We start from the raw sequence: 22085 nt of genomic DNA, 5'->3' as shown, positions 1-22085 counted from the left end.
CTATCAGAGAAGAACGTATCTCCTTCTCCCATAGAATAAGTTATAGGAGTTGTGGGAAAATACCAAGTTGAAAAATCTTGTGTCTTTGATCTCCCAAAAGTTCTGGCCTTCCCTTCCATCTGTAACTTTGGTAGTCCAGACTTCTTCCAGAAAACTGTCAGAGTTCATCTCAGACCAAGATGCCTTCTCATAAGTTTTTCTTCAAAAGTACAGGCTAAATCCCTTCTCATTTTTTCTCTTTTGTGGAACTAAGGACATTCATATTTTTACCTTTCTCATCCAGCATGTCTCATTTCTTCAGTTCTTGTGAAGTCCAGCCTCGACTCTTACTGCAGAGACAAAGAGAATTGTTTCATAAATTGCATTTCATAGCACCGTGTATTATACCAGAGCTACCAAATTGGTCTCTCAGCTGCAATTTGTTGTTCAGGTCCATATCCTCTCAGTTTTTCCATTTCCTAGGTATCCATTGATGTCCAAAATCACTGCTGCAACTGTGAAGAATAAATAAAAAACCTACCCTTCCTGATTGTAATATCACAAAGGGTGATTTCTTTCCCCCTTAAACATACCTAAACATAGCCATCTCAGGTCAGGTGACTGTTCTAAATTACTCATTTAGGGTCTCTTTAGACACAAGAGAGATTCCTCTAAAATAAAGTGACTGGCATGATTCTTTCATACTGTCCCTTCTCCTAATGGCTGGAGAGGGAACCTAAATGCCTGGTCATCTGAAAGTTAGATGACTGGTCTAGGTTAAATAAGAGGGCTCCCATCCTCAAAACTGCACAAAATGGAACTTGTAAAATGTTATTCCTAATTATGTTAAGCTACATTCTCAGCTGAAAAAGAAACCATGGAGAAACTCATGCAGTTAATACTGTGTATAACATGAAAGAATCACGTATCTGTCTAGATTCAATGCCATATAAAGATTTTTCTTATCTCACTGCAATACTTTTAAATATTTTGGTAAAATGTAGTCTGTCAACTTTAAAACTGGTCCTTTTACTTTTCTGTTTACCGTATATAAGGCTTGTTGTACAGTGAAGTTTTTTGTTCAAGTTAAATGAGTTTTCTTATAAACTGTGTGTGCAGATCTCAAGTGATAGTCTTTTAATAGATGTCAGATACACTTTAATGTTACTCTCTTTTATTTCGGTAACGTTTTAATTAATTCATACTGATTGAATAAATGTACATTGAGACTTGTTTCCTAATGAGGGCACATTTAGAGGAAAGGTTTTGCATCATTCTGATATCCTGTGGGTAATTATATTCTAATTATATGGTGGGGGGAAAAAGTCTATAACTCAGTGCTGATATTGTTCATTGGACCCAATTAATTACATGCACAGAATGAAAGTTCATGATAAGGTTGACTGGCAGTGAGTGTAAAAAATCTTTAACTCAGTTGAATCCTAGCCTACCAAGAGTACAGAATTAGATTATAACTGGGTTAAAATCTGGGTGTTGGAATGAGATAAGTGAGTCGTGAAGAAAAAAGATTGGTCTCTCCTTATGATACAGCTTCTCTCCCCTCGCCCCTTTATAAGGCAGAAAGGGAAAAATGCTAACATACATTTTGGTTTCTTTCCTTCATGCCTTCCTTTACTTTGCTCCGATTATTGATGAACACATAGGATGTTCAAATCGTATTTATGTTTGTAGAAAAGTAATTAGATTTTTCTGTTTACCACCAAAATAGATATAGCCTTGGGTGATGACAAATCAACCAATAAAAGCCTACTATTTAATAAATTTATATTTATTTCATAATGTATGATGATTTTGAGTCTCCTATTGTTTATGTGAGTTTTACAATGAATTATTTTTTACTTGATTTCTAACATTGGTTTTGAAAACTATAATTAAAACTGTTAAGCATGGAATAAAAAGAGAATTATGGAATAAATTGTAAAACATAAGGTACTCTGATTACGGTGTGAGCGTTACTATATGGCAGTTATCACTGTCTCCATAGTAACCAGTTTATTTCAAAGGGGAGGGTCTGGTGTAATATTGAAGACAAGAAGTAAAAGAAATAAAATTTAAAGTCGGATACGTTTCCTTGTGTTCCATTTTCAACTTCGTTGTTCAGCATTCTGGGACAAATTGGTTATCATGATAAAAAGTTTGGAACAACTCACTTTTTGTTTATTTTCTCTTGTGAATGAATTTGGCTTTTCTTTTGTCTAGTGAAGATGCTTGTAGCTTTTTAGGATAAAATCATTTAAGCATAAAGTTTATTTATATAAATACAATTCAGTATATATACAATTATATAGAGAGGTTTTATACGTCATAGAATAAATTTGTTTATATACATCTAATATATAAAATACTATCATAAATCAAATTCTCTTGACCTCTTATTTTAAAATATAAACGGCTATTTATTTTGGTGGAGGAAAGAGATGTATCTGATTTGGGTTGGGTTTGGGTTGGTTTGGCATTTTATTGTACAAGAACATAAATGTTCAAAAATTTTTTGTTTATAACTAGTTCTATTTAGGCACATAAAATGATATACACAGCAGATTACAAATGTTTTAGCTAAGCAACGTGCCTTGTACAACTAAACAATATACATTATGATCTGTCGCTTCAAACTTATGTGTAAATATAGCAAGTGTGTTGAGATATTGGCAAAAAATAATACAGAATTAAAGTTGAGAATATTGTACAAGAATTTTCTTTGACTACTAGTATTTAGAGAGACTAGATGAAATAGCTAATGGCTATAATTGCAACATAGTTCAATAGGTATTTTTTCCATGCCTGATAATATGTTTTACTAATACTGTTTTCCTCTGAGGTAGGTAGATGTTACTCACATAGGAAAACAGAGATGTAGAGAAAGAAAAAGGGAATTAGCAGTTGCTGGTTGAAGAATGAGCTTTCTTAATCCCTTTTCCAGTTTTTAATCCTAAAATGATTCTTCGGTTTTTATTATAGTAGAGATCAGTTTTAACTCAATTGAATCCAAACTCAACATGGAGCGCAGAAAGTCAGTGCAGTGTGTAAGCATCTTTGAGCAACTCGATCCTTTGATGTTGAGTACTAGCCTTATTCTGAGTTTCTGAACAGAGATACTACAAAAAAACAGTTATTTGAACATATATGCTTCTATGGGGGGAGGAATTTAAATCTGGTTGTTGAATTTTAGGTAATGACATAGCAATTGAAACAGATTTAAAAAAGAAAACAAAACACGTTTTTCTTCTTCAATTGCGTATCATAGTGCAGATTCAGTTCTCTGAGAATCTACACCAGACTTGAAATATAATGGTGTGCTTATCTACATTAAGAGCTTTTTCATTTCTTTGAAGTCAGAAGGAAATTAATAATTGCCCTGGAGGAAAATGTATCTTCCTAACTAATTATCTGTTCAGCAAACACAGTTCAATGTTAAAATAATAAGATGCTGATAAACAGAAATGGCAGCTATTCAATCATTTTAAGTTATATCTAGTTGCCTGCCCACAACTCATCGCTACTGTCTGTCCCTAAGTTTATTCCTTACATCCTCCCCTATTGGAGTTTAACGTATTTTTATTTTCAAAATTCTTTTCCAACTTTTTTGTCTTTCTTGGACAATGTATATAATTGCCTCCAATAGCCCAAGTTCATTTTAGGTTGCAAATTAAATTAAAAGTTTTGGGCTCTACTATTGGTGCATGTTGATGCATATATTGAATGGGTGCAAGATATAAGGCAAGTTATCTTCAGCCAACTAAATGAGCTAAGGCCAACATGCTAAATGAGAAATACTTGATTGTGATTTTGATGCACAATTCTTTACATCATTATTATGACATATTAAACAAAGTATATATATAAAGTTATCATGTAGCGATTCCTTGTTCAGAACAGTCTTGTGATCAGCTGTTTCGAAAGGTATTCTCAAACGACGTCTCCGTTCCAGCCTTGTCTTTTTCTACGTATTTTGACTACTAGTATAATAGGTGACAAAATACTTCCTTCTGATTGACATAATGTGTTTTTTTTTTTTTTTCCTAGCTGCAAATGTTTCTATCAAGACAGCTTTCAGATAAATTAGAAGCCTTATCTTTCCTTTATAGTATGCGCATGTGCAGCTCACTGGACAATATTTTAGCTAGTGAATTGGTCATTAATCTTGTCCACAGGGTGATTTTTAGTTTCAGCCCATGGATGTAAAGCTAGGTATTGTGCTACAGCTCTATGAGCTTTCAAGGCAGCATGATGTGGTGTCCTAATATTGGCCCTTCTGATTAGTATGTACACAGGGTTAGAGCTCGAAAAGTGGAGAAAATTTTATAAAGTAATTTTAAAAAATATTTTAGCACATCTAAATCATAGTTAGTTGGACGTGATGTCTAATAGATATTACAGTTAGATTGCTCCTCAGGGTTTTGGGGTAATGGTGGTGGGTTTTTTTTGCAGTTTTCAGGGTGTCTGAATCTTTGATTCTCTTTGGTTATTGTATAACTATGGACGGAAATTGCATGGAATGGAATTTTTGTAAGCAAGGTCTTGAATACCACATAGGTTTACAAAATGACAGTCTAGGAGTACCTATTCTAATATTTCATTGCATATTAAAACACAGGTTTTGCATCCCTTGGAGATTCCCATGTCATTAAACAAAATAGCTCTAAGGAATCATGGAGCAACCGTCATCCAAGTTCCTTAAAAAAACCCCAAAGTGTCAGTTTGGTATTCACGTGGCATATTTAAACTTCCATGGCCTTCATCCTGCAGACTTTTAAGGATACCTTTACACGGTATTCCGTGCATTCCATCTGACCTTCCATGTCCGGATTCCCCTGATCAGTATCTTTCAAGTTCAAGTTTGAGTTCTAAAAGAAGTTATTTTTTATAACTGTTTCAGTTTATGAATATTAACATAGAATTTGGTTCTCTCCTCATGCACCCCCATCCTCAAGTTGGGCTTTAGGGTATATGTCTCATCTGAAGGCATATAGTATAAAAGAAGTAATATCATACAGAAGTAATCTCAAGTTTTCAGTAGTTACTATTGACAAACTGTGTAATAGTATTAACCATTCACTAATAGCTTTACAATCCTATTTAATGCAAATAATTTGTTGTTTATTGTATAAAATAAATTGTTTTAAATAATCTCAGCTGTGTATGAAATAATCCAGAAAAATAGATTTGCATTTATTGATTAAGAGACAAGGTGAGAAGAAGCAATTTTTGTTGCATTGGCACTGGATTCTGTGTTAGCAGTTAAAATCTAAAGAGGTAACTATTTGGTAAGCCATTAGTTACTATTCATCTGTTTTCTTATACCAGCTATGATAGAGTATGATATTTCTAAATGTCAGTGTTTTGTGTAAAGCAAAAGACTGTACCTCTATATAAAGAAAGAGTAGAAATACTTTTTGAGGATGAATGTTGTATAGCTTGTCAATTGCAGTAGAAGAAAGCTTTTTAAATAAAATTCCTCACTTTGGATAAGGATTCAAAGACTTGGAAGATAAAATAAAAGGAATACTCCCCAGGTACCAAGTATCTCTTTTTACTATTCGAAATAATATAGTCCTCAGGTTTTCTAATATTTTTAGCTGATGATAAAATGATCCCACACATACTTCCCAGAATATATATTATATAATATGACAGCCAAAACATTGGGGGAGTATGGTTGTGCAAATGTGTAAAAAAAGCACCATGTACATTTGTTATTAATTACAACTGCTGCAAGGTAATGTTCCTCGTGAGTGCTCTCTCCATGTCCCTTGCTGTCCCAGCTGTTTGGTGTTGCAGCCTAACGTTCTCTTTTTCCAACAGACGCTACCCACCTTAGGAGGTTTGCTCCCTGAGGTGCGTAATGGGAGGCATCCATGTACGCACGAGTACTAACGGATCATGATATTGTGCATTCTTCTTGCTATGAAAGTGCATTTTGGGGCTGAACTAAAAATCTAGACATGGTATTCTGTGTTGTCATTTGAAAGGCCCTGTCTTATTTATAATTTCTTTTTTCTTATTTGGATGAATAAGGGGTAGATATAATTGAATAGTTCTTATCTGACAGTGATTTCTCTGGAGCAATACTGAATGGTAGAAGCTCCAGTTAATGGATATTGACTTCAAAGTGGGAGTTCAAGGGGAGGAAAGAAGGCATGAGAGGTGCAAAAATGGGTGGAAAAAATTTTTGTTGTGGTAAGTACTATTTTGAAAGGTATGTGCTCTGGCACATACCAAAAGAACAGAAAAGCTTGATTCTTTGAGCCATCAAAATGTACAATAGCTTTTAAAATACTGTATTCAGTATCTCTATCAACCTCATGCATGTCCATTAAACAAAATGGTTCACAGATACATTTATCATTATGTATGCTTTAATTAACAAGATATTAAATACAGCACAGCTGTTGTAGAAACATTTCTTACCTTGAAAAATAAATTTTTGCATTTTGTAAAACCATTTATTCAATGCATGTTAAATTTGTCTTAAAATTGCTAGAATTTGCAGGCTATTATCCACAGATGATTTTATTAAACTGTTATTATCTCATTAAAAAATGACACTGTTTAGTTTCTGACACTCTTGGATAGCTTAGTAATGTTATAGTTCCTGAAAGAAAGTTAGTCAAACAGTCATGCACGACTGGATTAGAAAGCCAGCTTTCTGTTTCATATATAAAACAAAGTATCTGTGCAAGAACATTTAAAAGAGATTTTTTTAATAAAATGGTAAATCTTTTTTGTGTTCCATTAATAGATGTATTCAGTAGAATTAAGATACACATTATTATATTATTTCATACAAACTGTGAGTCAGATCCTCACTAGTATGACACATATCTAAAAATTATAGGATATAAAACTCTAGGAAATCTAGAATCTCCTATCAGCTTCTTCAGAAGTGTTTCAGGGAGCACTATTGGTACATGGGGTGACATGTATTGTGGTATCATATGCATATAAGATGGGTGATACGAAATACTTTTTTTGTACTTTCTTCAAAAATCATTATTGAAGGAAGCAGACCTTCAATGATAATGAGGTCAAGTATCCATATTTGATTTTTTTTAATAACACACTAGACAATTCTGTATCATGAATACAGTTTTTTCTTTATATTGTGTGAGGTGTATAGCTTAATCTTATGTAGTCACTGCTTAGAAGAAGCTGTCTTTGTCTGTGAGTCAAGCAATTGTTTTGCTTATGGGACAGGTAATATAAATTGGAGAAGGAATGTTGCTGATGCAGCATAGGGCCAGGGCCAGCTGAGGGTATTTGCTGCTAGCTGTATCGTGCTGGAACAAAAAAAACCAATATCCAAAACTTTGAGGTAATTGTTACTGCATTTTGCTGGTGAATGATTGATAACAGCAGGTTTGGGCACTATGGTAAGCATCCTTTATGTAAAGACAGTTCTCAGCAGTGTATAAATACTTTTCCTCTAAGTAACAGCATGATATATGCAAGAAGATTTGTAGTGCCACACTTTATAAGTAGGCCTCTTTTGAACAGCATTTTTTTAAACCTCTCTAAATGCATATACTCAGTGTGCTGGATCTGTTCCTTTCTGTTACTTTTTCTTTGAACTATCACAAATACGTTGTTTAGCTTAAAATTTTTCTAGACTTTTAAAAATTTGCTCTCCATCTCTGATTTTTGTTAGAAATCTGGGTTTTTTTACTAGCTGTGTGTCTGCATTACTGACATCTGATTTGATTTTTTTTTTTTTTTTAAAAGATATTGCAATATCCAAGAGCCAGATTTGGCCATAATATAGAATAACATGGTATGCTTACTTTTTATAAAATGTTAAGGGTAGTTATTCGCAAAGTTGTTTAAAACCCCAAAGCTGCTTCTTACATATGTAATGAAGTATGAAGCTTCCTTCGTACTGAAGTTTCTTACTTTCTATCCTTGGCACTAACCAATACTGTTGTGCATTAATGTTTCGTGTTAGTTCACAAATGTTATTCTGTTTGGATGCCTCATCCTAGTTCTAGTTTCTAAAAAATCGCCAAATAAATAAGCGCAGAGTCGGTGATTTCTTAGGCAGGGATTTCTTAGACGCTTGTCTGTGTTTTGAAGGTTGGGGTTGAGATGAATAGCTCTAATTGCTTTTACTGTTTTCTGTTTGATATTGTCTAGGATACAATGGTATTGTAGTCTAGACTCTGGGACCTTCTCTTGAACTGATCAAGTTACTGAAAGCATCCAAGAGCTCAGTTAACTAACCTCTTACGAATGTCACTGCATATCGGAAATAGTGTAGACTGCCCTGTTTTTTTTTTCTGTGGCATAGGTTTGTCAGTCCTTTTATAGGAAATGTGATCAGGTTGCCACAGTTCCCCAAAGCATTTGGCTGCCCAAAGCAGCCTGGGATGACTTGGGCCACTATTTACGTCAGGACTAGATGGAAGCTGTGTCAGTCTCCAAATTTAAGGAAACCAAAGATGGTATAAAACCAGTGATGGTCCACATCTGTGTTAATCCAGTAATACTAGGAAGACGCTGTATTAAGCTGAGAGTTATTCCCTTCCTGACAGAGAATCTGTGTCAATGTTTCTTACCAGTTTAAACTGCTCCAGAAAGAGTGGCATGGGTTAATTGCTAGTGCAATCCCTATGGCTTTATCTGAGGTACTACAGAGATGGATTTGGCCGGTATGGAACGTAAACGGTAACGTTTAATGAACTGCTTACTGAGTGCAGTTGCAGGGGGTGCAACAGTGTCCTTCATGCTCCTTTCTAGTGCAGCAGCTTTGAGCCAACCCATTCCCCTGACTAGTTTAAAGCCTCCTTGCACTTGTGAAGTGAGGAAAGTGACTGGGGTGCAGTCGGGACTGGGGACACTGATTCTATTTGATAAACATCTGCTGTCTTAATTTATGATGCATTTTTGGACAACCTAAAAGGACATGCGGGGTGCAGTTTATAAATAGGATAAATGAGATACAAAGAGCAAGGACTTTTTTTTTTTTTCCATTCAGAATTCTCTGAAATGACCTGACAACAGTTGAAAATATGATTACAGCAACATACTTCTGAGCTTTCCTCTTTCAAATAACCATCTGATTCTGTTGTGTATCAGCATCAAAAGGTGCCAATGGCTTAAAATCTGATGTAGATTCTGGTTTCTTTCTGATACGAAATACGTATTTTATAAAAAGCCACTCGGCCAATTGGTTATGGTACATTTAGAATACGTATATTTCGCCAAAGTGGTAAAGTACTCTTGAAGCATCTAACCTTTGCTAGCAGTTAGGATGAAATTTTGATAAACTACTGATCTCTTATCAATGTGCTTATTAAACAATCAAGTATTTTGTATTATTGGCTTTCAAGTTTCAGAATGCCATCCTGGCAATGTCAGATTATCTTTTCATATCATTGCATTAATTTGTGTTGTGACTACACACTTTTCATCCATGTATTGCTTAGTCAATTATGGAATGTCCAAGCATAGACAGATGTTATGTGAAGTGTCCAGACATTGTGTGATAACTTGACTGAGATCTCATTTTCATTAAAGCAGAATCTGACATTACTCTCTAGTCAAAAAACAACTTTGTAAAGGCACAGTCTCAGTTGCAGTTGTATAGCGTTATATTATGTGTTAAAATGTTCCATTATCTCCTTTTCTCTTCTTTCTTCAAGGAAAGACAGGCAACAGTGAAAAAAGAAAAGAGTTGTCCCCAGCAAATGAACAAACTAGGAGAACGGAACAAAATGCAAAGAGCAAATTCCGTCACCGTAGATGGACAAGGTCTTCAGGTGTGATTATTGTTATTTTAATTTTAAGGAGATACTTCTAGGTGTATGAAGACAATGATAGAGTGAGCAGTCTTTAAAATGAAATATTTCCTATACCTTCACCTTTCTAATATTTCATGTTTACGTGTTTAAAAATATAATAATGAGGTAAATTCTTCCATCTGTACAGGAATCCTGCAGTGCAAATCTACTTCTCATGTGATCGGTAGGATTTCCTAAGACATTAAGAGGGACGGAAAACTAGCTCTAAAACACTCTTATTGTGGGGTGAAGGTGAACTCGATTGTTTTATTATCTGTTACACAGCATTGTGTGACTTTACATTATAAATCTGAGTCTATGAGTTGATAACTGTTCACTATTGTCATTTGGACCTGTTAATTAATAGATGAATGGAGTAAACTTCAACGATATTATTTGTCCAGGTATTTGGAAGTAGGATATTTAGCACATCAAAATTAAAAGTGGAGAGAAGCAAAGTGGTTTCAGTAATAGTGATATCTAGAATAAAAATGGAAGGTTTTTCTACTTGAAAGAAAAACCTGTGTGTGTGATGAGCTAATGTTATTTTAGGGAGGTTACTTAGAGGCATGCCAGAAGTTCTGCCTTAACTGCTTGACTTGTTTCCCTTGAGAATGAGTAGTTTTGAGTAAAGTCAGTGTTCACATATATGATGCTGTTTCTTTATTTCCTCAGGACTTAAATGATCATCATGATAACAATGTGATAATCATTTGATATACATAGTTGATTGTTCTCTGTATGTGTTGCAATTGAGGTTCAGTAAAATGTAAAAGATTCCATTACCGTATATCAAATGCTGTATACCTCATAATTATTTTATGATATACCTTATTGTGTCAGGATAGAAAGGCTTATTTTATTGTTTCATCTTTTTAGGTTAGTGAAACATTCTTGTTATGATAACTCAAATTGAAAAAAAAAGAAAAAGAAAAAAAAACCAAACCCTAAAACCTGTGCAGTCACATGGCTGCTCCATTGATGGTCTAGTAGAATATTACAGCGATCATTATCCATGTCTTTCAAGTTTCTCTTCCTGTAATTACCATCCTCACAGGCTGCATTGCTGTCCAGATTATCCATGACATGGAGCATGAAGCAAAAGGACTAGAGTTTTCATTGACAGAAAGCTCAAGTTCTGTCTAATCAGTCACAGTGTGAAGAGTTGTTATAGTAAACTGGTGCTAGAGGAAGCACACGGAGTTTTCAAACTCTTGGATGATATCCGTGCAATTCCAGTGAGCCCAACTGCTCTAGATAGAGGAGCATCTTTGGCATCTCCTTTCGGTAGCAGCGCCATGTATCATGAATTTTGGTTTTACCCCAAGCATTAGATTGCTCATGCTCATAGCATATTTGCAGGTATTTTTCAAATCTCTGTTTCCCACTCATGGGATACAGTGCCTTGGATATAGTGCTTGGTCTGTTCGAAGGAGCACACTCTTGCACACACAACCTTAAATTATTAAAATTTCTGCTTTCAGATCATTATGGCATAAGATTTTCTATAAGTTTGTTAATATGATCCAAAACTTATGTTTTATCTTCGCTTTCCAAAGCCTTGGATTCATCATTGCTTTTATTCATTATTGCTTGAGAAGGAGAGAAAGAAAGAGTGAGGACTAAGATGGTAGAATAATTATTGAATGGATTTAAGGTGTTTTCTGAAGTGCTTGATATTGTTCTGTAATGCCACATCTATAATGTAGTGCACAATGTAATACTGGTAATCATAGTGGTAACGGTAGAAATAATTCTGCAGTGATGACCCTAATTTGCTGATTATACTGTGATCTTTATTTTTCTCTGTTGGATAACATTGGTGTGGAGTAGCAGGAATCCATCTTCTCACCAACTCTTAAATTTTCGGTACCAATAATGATAACCTGATCTTTGTGAAGGCTGAGTGGGTCTCAAAGGATACTATAGTGAAAGGCTGAGATTAGTGAGACTGTTTCACTCACAGATTGTATAATTTTGGAACTATTTTCACAAAGATGTAAAATTCCATAAATATAACTGGTAATTAATGTTAGTATTTTGCCGAAAGATGGTCTAGAGCAAAAAATTTCTGTAGCTGATCAAAGTATACTACTCTAATTCTCCCATATCTGGCCAAAGCATGCTACTGTAATTCTAATACTCTAATTTTGGTGGCATGGTCTCATTTTAACATGATCTTCAGTGATTTCAAAGAACAAGAAAAGGATTTTTATGACTTTTTTTGGAACCTTTTTTATTCAGAAAACTTGGTCATTATGTTAATTACATTTGTTTATGATTTAAGTTCCCAATATAACAAATCAAAGATACCCAGCTAATCTTCATACTACTCCTGTGAGACCTCTGTTTTCAATATGAGAGAAGCTATATATAACTGGTCTACTACTTCTTTAATTTTAAGTCACTTGTCCAATAACTTCATGGAGATTGCCTTTAAATCATGCTAGATTAAGGCTTGAAAATGTTCACCAATTTAGTCTAAATCTTTAGTTGCATTGTTTATTATATGGAAAGGAGAATATATTTGGAGAAGTAATTTGGAAAAGCTGTAATAAATTAATTGAAAGAGACCTTATTTTGGAATTGAGTGGAATACAAACTGGTTGTTAGATTTTTTTTTTTTTTTTTTTTTGATGGTCCTAAACCTTCTACGTGTAATAATATGGTTACATTTTGAAATGAAAGATTTAAAATAGAAATAAGTTCATCATTTAGCTTTTGTTGAGAAAAGTATCAAGACCAAACCTTCCTTCCATCAGACAGCAGCGAGCAGATAACTTAGTGGCAGTGGAGATCTGCACAACTTAAAGACAATTAATCATAGTTAAGCACATTCATCTTACTTCTTTCTAGCTAACCAGCATAATGATCAGGATTATTATTTCTAATTAGAGGAAGTAATAGATCATGTATAACCTTAGGATGAGTCTCATTAATTAACCTGCGTCCTAAGGGATTTCAGTAGGTAGTCCATCTCTGTCACAATGAGCACCGTTGGTTTACACTCAGTTCACAGGAACAAACATCGTGGGAATTGGCTAAATAACTAAAATTGATTAAAACAGTAGGTAAAAGTTAAATATATGACAGACTTCACTGTATCCTGCAATTTGATATATGTTTCAACATACAGCACTTTACTGTAGCAATACACTGTGACAGAACGTGATACTGGGTTGGTTTTATGCTAGGTTTAATTCCACCGAGTTTGCTGGAGTTTTTCCTTGTTTGTTTTATGTATTGGAACAGATTTGGATCCATTGTTTGTAAAGTTATGGATGGAGTTGACACACTAGTGCCTTACACTTCCTACTACAAAAAAAGTGCTTTTAGATGCCTATAGGATTATATGCCTATGTTGATAGGATGCCTGTATGACTCCTTAGCTGTCATGTTTCTCAGGTTCTGCCTTAAATTACATTTTATGAAATCTTCAGCTGAAAAGATTTTGTTATTTCAGGAATTATGAATAAGAATTTGGAGCAAGAGCTTTCAATGTATCATTTTGGAACAGACAGTCTAAGCTTCACCTCTGAAGTTGTTAGTGCATGACTTTGGAGATGTTGATTTTGAACTCTTAATATGCTTTTAAACATTCTAGAATTGATGAGTGATAATTTTTAATATGAATAGTCTAGCTTTATGATTTAAAAACAGATATTAAAGAGAGATCATCTGATGTCATTTTTTTATGTTCTTCAAAGTCTATGGAGCAAAGGCAGTGAACACTCATATCTTAAAGTATCTGAAAGTGCAGGCTAACATTATTACTTTGAAGGAAGCTGTTAGTTTGTAAAGCTGAACATCAATGTGAATATGCAAAACTTTCCATGCACAGAAGAGTTAAAAGCCATGGTAGAAGTCGTTGTTTCCTTCAGTATATTCTCCTCTCCATTCTTTTTCTCAGGCTTGTCCTTCTTCCACATGTTTTCTCCTCTACTTTTTAAAGTTTTCCAGCTTTCTGGGGTGTTTAAAGGAACTCATTATTGTTACATTTGTTACATTTTAAGAGAGATGTGATTTCATATCACATCAAATATTGCAGGTTTCTGTTATTTAAAAAAAAAAAAAAAATTCCATCAAGTTTAAAATTTCATATAGCTATATTTGACCTTTATAGTTTAGTGTCATTTCTCACTACAAAATACAGTTTCTTCATAGCTTTTTCCATATGAAATTACTCTACTGTCAGAATCAGTCATGCATTTCTTGCATTTAAAGTTTTCTTCTCTACTGATGTATGTAACCTATATATATCAATATTTCAAGGGAATTATAGGTTAAAAAGGCATCACAGCTGTAAGACAGACAGCTAGCATTAAAAAAAAAAAAAGTCACTTGCAATTTGTGAGGATTATTGCAAATTATGGAATTGCTTCCAGCTGGATTACATAGCATAACATAGAGTTTGCATTAAGCTTTTTGTTTTCTGTCTACTATAGGAAAAAATGAATGCAACACACAGCATTAATGAGTGGCTGTGTTATTCCCTTCTTTTAGATCACTCCAGTTCCAGGCACTCATCCACTTTTAGTTTTTGTCAATCCTAAAAGTGGTGGGAAACAAGGAGAAAGGTAAGGTTTATCTTCTCTTTTTTTTTCTCTCTTTCTCTATTCTGATCTCTGTGATATGTTTAAAAATGAACGTTAAAAGTTTGTATATGAAAAGAAATCCAACATTTTGTACTGGTATGCCTCACATTTGAATGCCCCATTGTCTAGTTTAGAAGGGGTACACACTAGCATATAGTTACAAATTCTGCAGTTAAAAAATAGAATGATTTCTATACAACAGTTTCATTTCACATCAGAAAAAGTAGCTATATTCAGTGTATGGTTTTGTGTGATTTGAATGAAGATGTGAATTGCTATATTTTGCATTGTGACTTTGAAGTTATAACAGTTTTCTTTTAATCTCTGTAATAATTATGCAAACAGACCAATAGTTTAAATTGGAAACAGTATTCCATTTTCTAATGTATGACTTGACTTTAAAAGATTTAGTGAGTAGACTCTCCAGCCTCTCCATAAGATTTTCTACAGTTAAAAAACCTTTTGATTTCTGTAGATAGGAAACATTCTAACAATCCAGTTAAAGTATTAAAGTCCAATCACACAAACTTTAAAGACATGCTTAATTTTATATATGTCAGTAATTATATTGATTTAAATTCAAAATGCCTAAGTTTATGTTTAAATGTTAGTGTATCAGAGGCATGATAAAACAGAGGTAAGGAGCATTCTCCTCCTACTCTGTCCATCAAACTCAGGCAGAAATGCTGAATTAGTTACTCCCTGCGCAGATTTTTCAGAATGTACTTCAGAATCACAAATGCTAACAATATGGGTGGTTTTGATTATCACATAAATCCCCAGATTTTTATAGCTTATCTTACAATGTCAGTGCTGCCTTGAAAAAGGTTACAGTCTTTTGGCTAAGATCAGGCTGAAGATGACACCTGTGGATACTGGGTGATGTGGGTACCCAAAATCACAAAAGGAGGGATCCAGTGTGTTTCTAAAACTTGGAATCAAGCAAGTAAACTGCTAGTGGGTCAGGTTTCCCTACCTCTTCCCCACTGCCTCCGTTAGATCACTTCTTTCAAACAATGTCCCTTAAAGAAAAACTGACAAAAGGGACAAAATCCTGCAGAGTTGATGTTAGGGGAATTCTCAGAGCTGAAGAACATTTATCCAAAACTTCATTCGAAGACCTCTGAGAGAACAGGTTATCATTTAGGAGCTGATTACGTAATCCCTGGACTGGTATACCTAGATATCAGCAATGCCAACAACGCTAGTTGTGTCAAAGGCAATTAACGATCTAAAAGATTCATTCTAAACAGTTTAAAGAACATGCCTTTGCAATCATGACAAAACAATATGAGCCATCATAAGCATTCATGTTTCAGACACAGTAGCAGTGTGAGGTAGCCCTGGTCTTCTGTGCAGTCAGGGACATTGTGGAAGGTAATAGACTAGCACTCAGCTTGACTTTTTTGTAGTACAGATATGAAGTGAGTAGATCAAGGATCCAGTCTAGAATCATGTAGGTGAGAGGCAGGTTAGAGAGCTGCACTTACATATTACTTATAACCTAGAAACAACTTAATGAAATGCTGTTTCACAGCTTTCAGCTCCCAGGTCATAATTGGTCTTAAGTGTTACTATCTGAATGGGCTTAATGCACAAGGGTTGTCATTTAATGTTAGATATTCTCCAGAGTAAAAGCAAGTTTAAAACCTGATCCCCTTCCCAAGCTCCTATTCCCATTCATGTATTGCAGTCTGACACTTCTCAGTTTATGTTAATGCAACTGTTACTGGGGCCAAGCAGATCACAGGAATGATTTGAATTTAAAAAATGGATGCCTTATACACGCTTCATTCACTAACACCATTACCTAGAAGTGTCATGACACAATGAAGTGTATAGCATGAGGGCATCCACCAGCAGCTGAGTATAGTGACATATGAGAACCTCTTAAATTGTCTTTGATGCCACATGAAATAAAATATTAAATTGCATACTAATGTGTCAAAGTTGCACTCAATATTTCTGTGTTAGGAGGAGCACATCAAATGGTCAACTGCGTAGTCATGTAGATGTATCTCAAGTCACTCACCAGCAGGAGATAATATCTCATGGTTGGATCTAAAACTAGATTCAAAAAGGTTAAAAAAAGGAGTACTTTTCCACATATGGACTATTTTATGAGAAGGGGTTTGCCCTCTGCCTTTTAGGTATTAATGTTTCATATCAATGCCAGTAAAATAATAAAACTATAAAATAAGGATGTTAAGAATGCATATTAGCTTGAAGATCTAATCTAAGGGATGAAAACATTTTCAGGGAACAATAATATTTAACTTTTTTACTTTTCCTGATTTTTATCTGGCTGCTCTACAGTTAGTAACCAGAAGGAGAGGAATCCCATATCTTCCCCTTGCCTCCAATTTTGTGGCAGTTATATGTTGTGAAAAGTAAAATCACAGAATATTTGAAGACATAAATAGCTTTGTAAAATGCACAGTTAGGGTGATTCAAGTCAGGCTTTTTGATTATAGCAATTTTGTATCTGGTCAGATATTGAGAGGCTAGGAGTAGAGGATAGGCTGTAACAAAAGTAAGATTTCCACAGCAGTGAGGGAAAAAAAAACAAACCACAACCTACTAATTTTTGTAGATGAGAATGTCATTATCTTGACTCATTCAGATTAAGGTGATCTTTTACTGAAACCTATTCTTCAATCTTTACATGGGATTTTCTGTATTTGAGAGATCACGGTGAATGAATTTATGATTTTTAATTGACTTTCATTGAACACAGAAAGGTTATTGCAGATACTGTCAAGACTCCAGTGTTCCCACAGTTCCCCGTATGAGATTTTATGCCTTGCCATATGGTAACCCAGCCCATTTCATTGCCCTTAGACTTGGAGAGAGCGTATGCATCCATCTGACAACCAGTTGAGCAAATGCACTCCCCCAATAATACTCTGTCATTTCCTTTTGTATTTTGCAATTTTTTTCAAATCTCTCAAATGCAAAGGAAAAGAACTGAGGATCACTTCAAGGTAAAAAAAGTTAGGTGCTTTAGTTTTGGGTTTTGAATGTTGGAACCGAGGTGTGGTGGGAAACAAACGCATATGTAGAAAAAGTGCATTCAGAACACAAAAATACTTTCTTGACAGCCATATCTAACTACCTTATCGATACCTTTTAAAACTTCAATTCTGTTAAAAAGCCAGAGTTTTGCAAAAAGTAGAGTGATAAACATAATTTTCTTCTTGAAAAGGTTTCTCTTTTAAAAAACAATGCTATGACTTTCAGAAATAATTGCAAAATAAAGAACTATGAAAATAACCCAGTTATACTTTCTTCTCAGTGCAGAGATTAATACTTACTGCCCATCACCTGGAACATAAATGCATTTACAGTTATTTGGACTTAAATTATTTAGTCCAATGGATAATACATATGCTTGTAATAAAAAAAGAACAAAAATATAATTCAATGTTTATTAAGAAGAAATTAGCAAATTAGAATTAAAGTTGATGAGTTTAAGCCTTTCACACACCGAAAATAGATTTTAATTAAGCATGAGATTGGATAGGAGTTCAGCAAACCCAGTCAGGTGTCTTCCTCAGGCTATATCACATTGTAACATGTTTTCAGTGATTGTGCATAAAATGGACAGGTGTGGTTAATTTAATCAGAAAAAAACTGCAGTACATCCATTTCATCCTAGAGCTAACAGTCCTGTATGTCGGCGTTTAAGATCTGACAAATCAAGACAACAGCTTTCAATAATCTGTGAATAGAATGTATATATTTAGTACATCATTGACAAAATAGTTTCTTTCAACAGAAAGAATATATAACAAGTGTGTAGTGCTTCTAAAGACTGTTATTGTTAAGGGTAATGCTTCTCACATAAGAGTCGTTCTAAATCATGCTGTTGTTTTGCCATACTCATTACTTTGTTTTGCACTTCCCCATTTGCCAATTTATTTGCCTGACCAGCAGGTGAGTTTAAACAATTGTTTCCTTGACAAATGTGCGGTTGGATGCACTGGAGATCAGCTTCCGTACAGTGTTGCTGACTCCACATTCAGTGTCTGCAGTACAGGTTGATGATATATTTGACCTTTGTTGTTTTCAAATACCTTTGGTTCAGAGTAGCTCTTCCCTCCTATCCTCTGATTAATCTGGCTTTCTAAGCTTTCATTTAGCATTGAGACAAAATGTAGAAGCAGTTTCAAATTATCTTTTTCAAATGTTGTATGTCTAGGAGAGAAGATCACTAGCATTCTTTTACTTTTGGGGAGGAGTCCTTGGCTTCTTTACAGTTAGATTAAGCCTATACTGACCACATCTTGAATAGTCACCCCCCAGATGACTGAAGATGCATTCCCCAGTTGGCACAAGGCACTGCTATGGTCAACTTCTTCCCCAGTCAGTAGTTAACTTTACTGCCAGTTTTGAGTTGCCAATGGGTTTCTGTCTGTCTGTCTTTTCTCTCTCTAAAGTAATGATCTTATGACTTCAGAAGATAGCTCAGTCTAACTCAGCCCAAGGTGCACTCAAGAGTATTTTCTTCAGCAGCAGAGCTGTTTAAAGATGATGCCAGCCCTCTTGGCCACTCCGGCTGTAATTTCCTGCCTCCTCAGTTACGCTAGTGCAACTATTTTGAGGTTCATGTGAGATCACAGGCATGATTTAAGTGAAGGGAAAAAATGACAATAGAGAAACTTTTCTGAGGATTTGTATTTTAAATTGAATCTGTTTCGCTTTCCGGATCACAGAATAATCCCACAAACAGTTACAGAAGCACAACTGTTTGTTGATAAACTGTGTCGTGGGGTAAGAACCAGCTGGAGGTGGTGGGGACAAGAGGTAATTTCATGAACTGGCTTCGTTCATGAAGTTGCACTCTATAACAGAAAGCTATCTTTTGGGGCATTATCCACTACAATGCCTCGTAGCTTTGTCTGCACAAATCTCCAGTCACAAGGAAACCATGCCCAATTCCTTCCTTACATGCAGAAGCAAGACATTCAGAGACATATCAGTATCAATAGGCTATTTGGTGCTGTAGGTATAAAACTGGAAGGCTAAATTACTGTCCCTTTCCTTGTCTTGCATGTGTCACGCTGTTAGGTCTAGTTAAGTTTAGCGTGAAGGCAAACATTTGTAGGCAGTTTCTTCCTCTTTTTTGTAGAATGTGTGAATGGAAATGAACTATCAAGTTACGAATTTTACACAGACTAGCATACATAAATACGTTATAATACCTTAACCCATGATGTGTCATTTGCAGTGAGTCATTACAGAGTGATTATCTGGTATTGATGTTTGACTAGTAACCTATGAATGGCATGCAGTGAATCAAGTAGGATTCAATGTCATCTCTTCACTATTGCAGGCGGACTTCTGGGTTTTGGCTAGAGATACCTAGCTCTCTCTTTATAAAGAAGGCTTTTATATCATTTCACTGATACCTGACATCAGTATTGTGAGTGTAGGTAATGGCTAGTATGTTTTGTAGCACCAAACTTTTAGGTAAATAATTCTTAAGCCTTTGGGACTTTGTAACAATACATGACCTTCTTATGGTCAGCTACACAAATTAAATTGGCTGCACCTTTGATCAGGTTAAATCCTATATGTCACTGAGAAGCAGCTTAACACATACTAAATAGAAAATTAAAAATAGGATCCTTTTACATTGGTAAGATGCTGCAAATGAAATGGAAATGTACTGTGTTGTAAATCCACTGTCAAATGTCTGACTTAGTCATCATCGCAACCATTGACAATGATGTGTGCATGCTTGCAAAGTGAAACCAGTCATTTCACATTGACTTTTTCTGTCAGGTGTCGCATCACGAATAGATTGTGTGAGTGTGTTTGAATACAAAGCTTTATGAAGAAGCTGGTATCACTAAATAATTGAGAAGTTAAGAAAATGTTCCAATTTGGCAATTTTAGAGATAATTATAAATTTGTTTGTATTCAGTATTCTTACACTTTTGTCTGATAATTATGCATTACTATTAAGGAAAAAAAAAATTCCTCAACGTGCACATAGATTGTGTCTAGACAGTTTTATTTTGCTGAATTTGAAAACATGGACATTTTAACTTAAAATTCGGCTCTTGTTATGGTTCTATTTTACTTAAGGCAGTAAAAAGAAAGGAAGAGATATTTCAGTGGAAAAATAAATGCTTTCTTAAAAACATTAAAATATTAATTAGATTGAGGACATAAACGTTAAAATTAAAAGAAAGAAACAGGGGTTTATAGTTTAAACTATTGTCATAGATCCCAGGTATGTATATATTTATTTATTCTGAGCTCCAAATCTTTCATGTACTTGTTTCTACATAAGAAAGGAAACAGCTACCACATTGTAGTCAATGTAGGTAATTACATTTCTAATATTTGTAATGAAGAAAAAAAATGTTTGTCATACTTTCAGGACGAGTAACCTCAAATTGATAAAGTTACAGTTTTTGAAATATTCTGCCATTTAAAGGAATAATTGCTGGGGGTGGGACAGCAAATGGGGGGTCCCTTGTGGGGTAGGACAACGTTTTTCTTGCTTCCTATTATTCAGATAATTTAAAAATATGTGTAATTTAAGTAAAACAATGATTTTGAATCTTTTTCATTTTCTTCCCATTCAAAAATAATCCAAAGGAGATGTAGTTGACAATAGATTTGCTTTCTCAGAATGTTGTTCAACCTTGGGGACATTTTTTGTGCGTGGCAAAGCCAATTTGCTTTTGCAATTAATTATACTTGTAATTTTGTGTTAGCAGTGAATTTCAGGAATAAATCTCTCCTTTACAATGAAGTTACTTTAATAGGAACCAATGTGCTCTTCCAAATGCTTTTTTGACTCACCTTTTCTTGTATCATTATACCTCCTTACCCTACTTTTTTTTTCTGTCTATATACAGCATTTGAATTGTAGATAGCTTGTAGCACTTCTTTCTCAATTTTATGCACACAATACATTGTATGTATGAATTATAATTGCTGTGTTCAAACTTTTGATTTTTTTGTATAAATGAGATCCTGCAATTCAAATAATTATAGCATGTCTTAACTTCTTTAATTCTTTCATTGATAGCTTTAAAAAAATTTCAAGCATGTAAGTAAATATTTTGTCCTTGTCTGTTTTACCTCTTCAGAATTTATAGAAAATTTCAGTACCTTTTAAATCCTCGTCAAGTTTATAGTCTTTCTGGAAATGGACCAATGCCAGGGTAAGTCACGGTTAATATTATTACCAGGAACTCATTTAATAAAATGCTACATAATCAAATGAACAGACTGAGGCACATATAGCATGTTTGAATGTATCAACACTGCAGACCTCTGAATGGCTGCAGAAATTTACAGGTATTATTTGTTTACATGTACAAATAAAACTACATATCATATGTTTTACTGATAACCATGCAGTACTCTATAAGAACAGTTTGATAAATTTCATTCTATTTGCAGCTTTTACTGCTATATCAGCAACCTGAGTTCATGTGGGGCTTATTTTAATTTTACGATATTACAAATATCAGGCAGCCTCAAAGACTGACCTGCAGGACATACATTTCTTTTACATAAACACATATGTGCACGTATGTATGTGTCTGTGTAATATATATATCGTGTACATATGTATATATATATTCTTATGCATGTCAAATGTAGAATGTTGTTTCAAATTACAGTGGCTGTGCACTCCTTATCAATTCCATAATCTTGGAGATGTAGTGGGCAGAAAATGACTGGACAGGCT

General features: G+C 34.5%; 1 protein-coding gene across 1 annotated transcript in view; it reads left to right on the top strand.

Annotated features, from left to right (window-relative positions):
• Positions 1-21552, top strand: part of DGKB (diacylglycerol kinase, beta 90kDa) — a gene marked incomplete at both ends in the record, with an annotated part of 52443 nt that extends 30891 nt beyond the window's left edge. The window contains 4 exons of the mRNA XM_009574549.1: positions 5803-5835; positions 9636-9752; positions 14277-14350; positions 21478-21552. Of these exons, the coding sequence (XP_009572844.1) occupies positions 5803-5835; positions 9636-9752; positions 14277-14350; positions 21478-21552 (299 nt within the window). The remainder of the gene's footprint in view (positions 1-5802; positions 5836-9635; positions 9753-14276; positions 14351-21477) is intronic.
• Between the last annotated feature and the right edge of the window lie 533 nt (positions 21553-22085).

The sequence above is a fragment of the Fulmarus glacialis genome, unplaced genomic scaffold, assembly GCF_000690835.1.
Source record: "Fulmarus glacialis isolate BGI_N327 unplaced genomic scaffold, ASM69083v1 scaffold15860, whole genome shotgun sequence".
NCBI classification, from domain to species: Eukaryota; Metazoa; Chordata; class Aves; order Procellariiformes; family Procellariidae; genus Fulmarus; species Fulmarus glacialis.
Note: the sequence above shows the minus strand (reverse complement) of the source record. Positions and strands in the feature narration are given on the sequence as shown.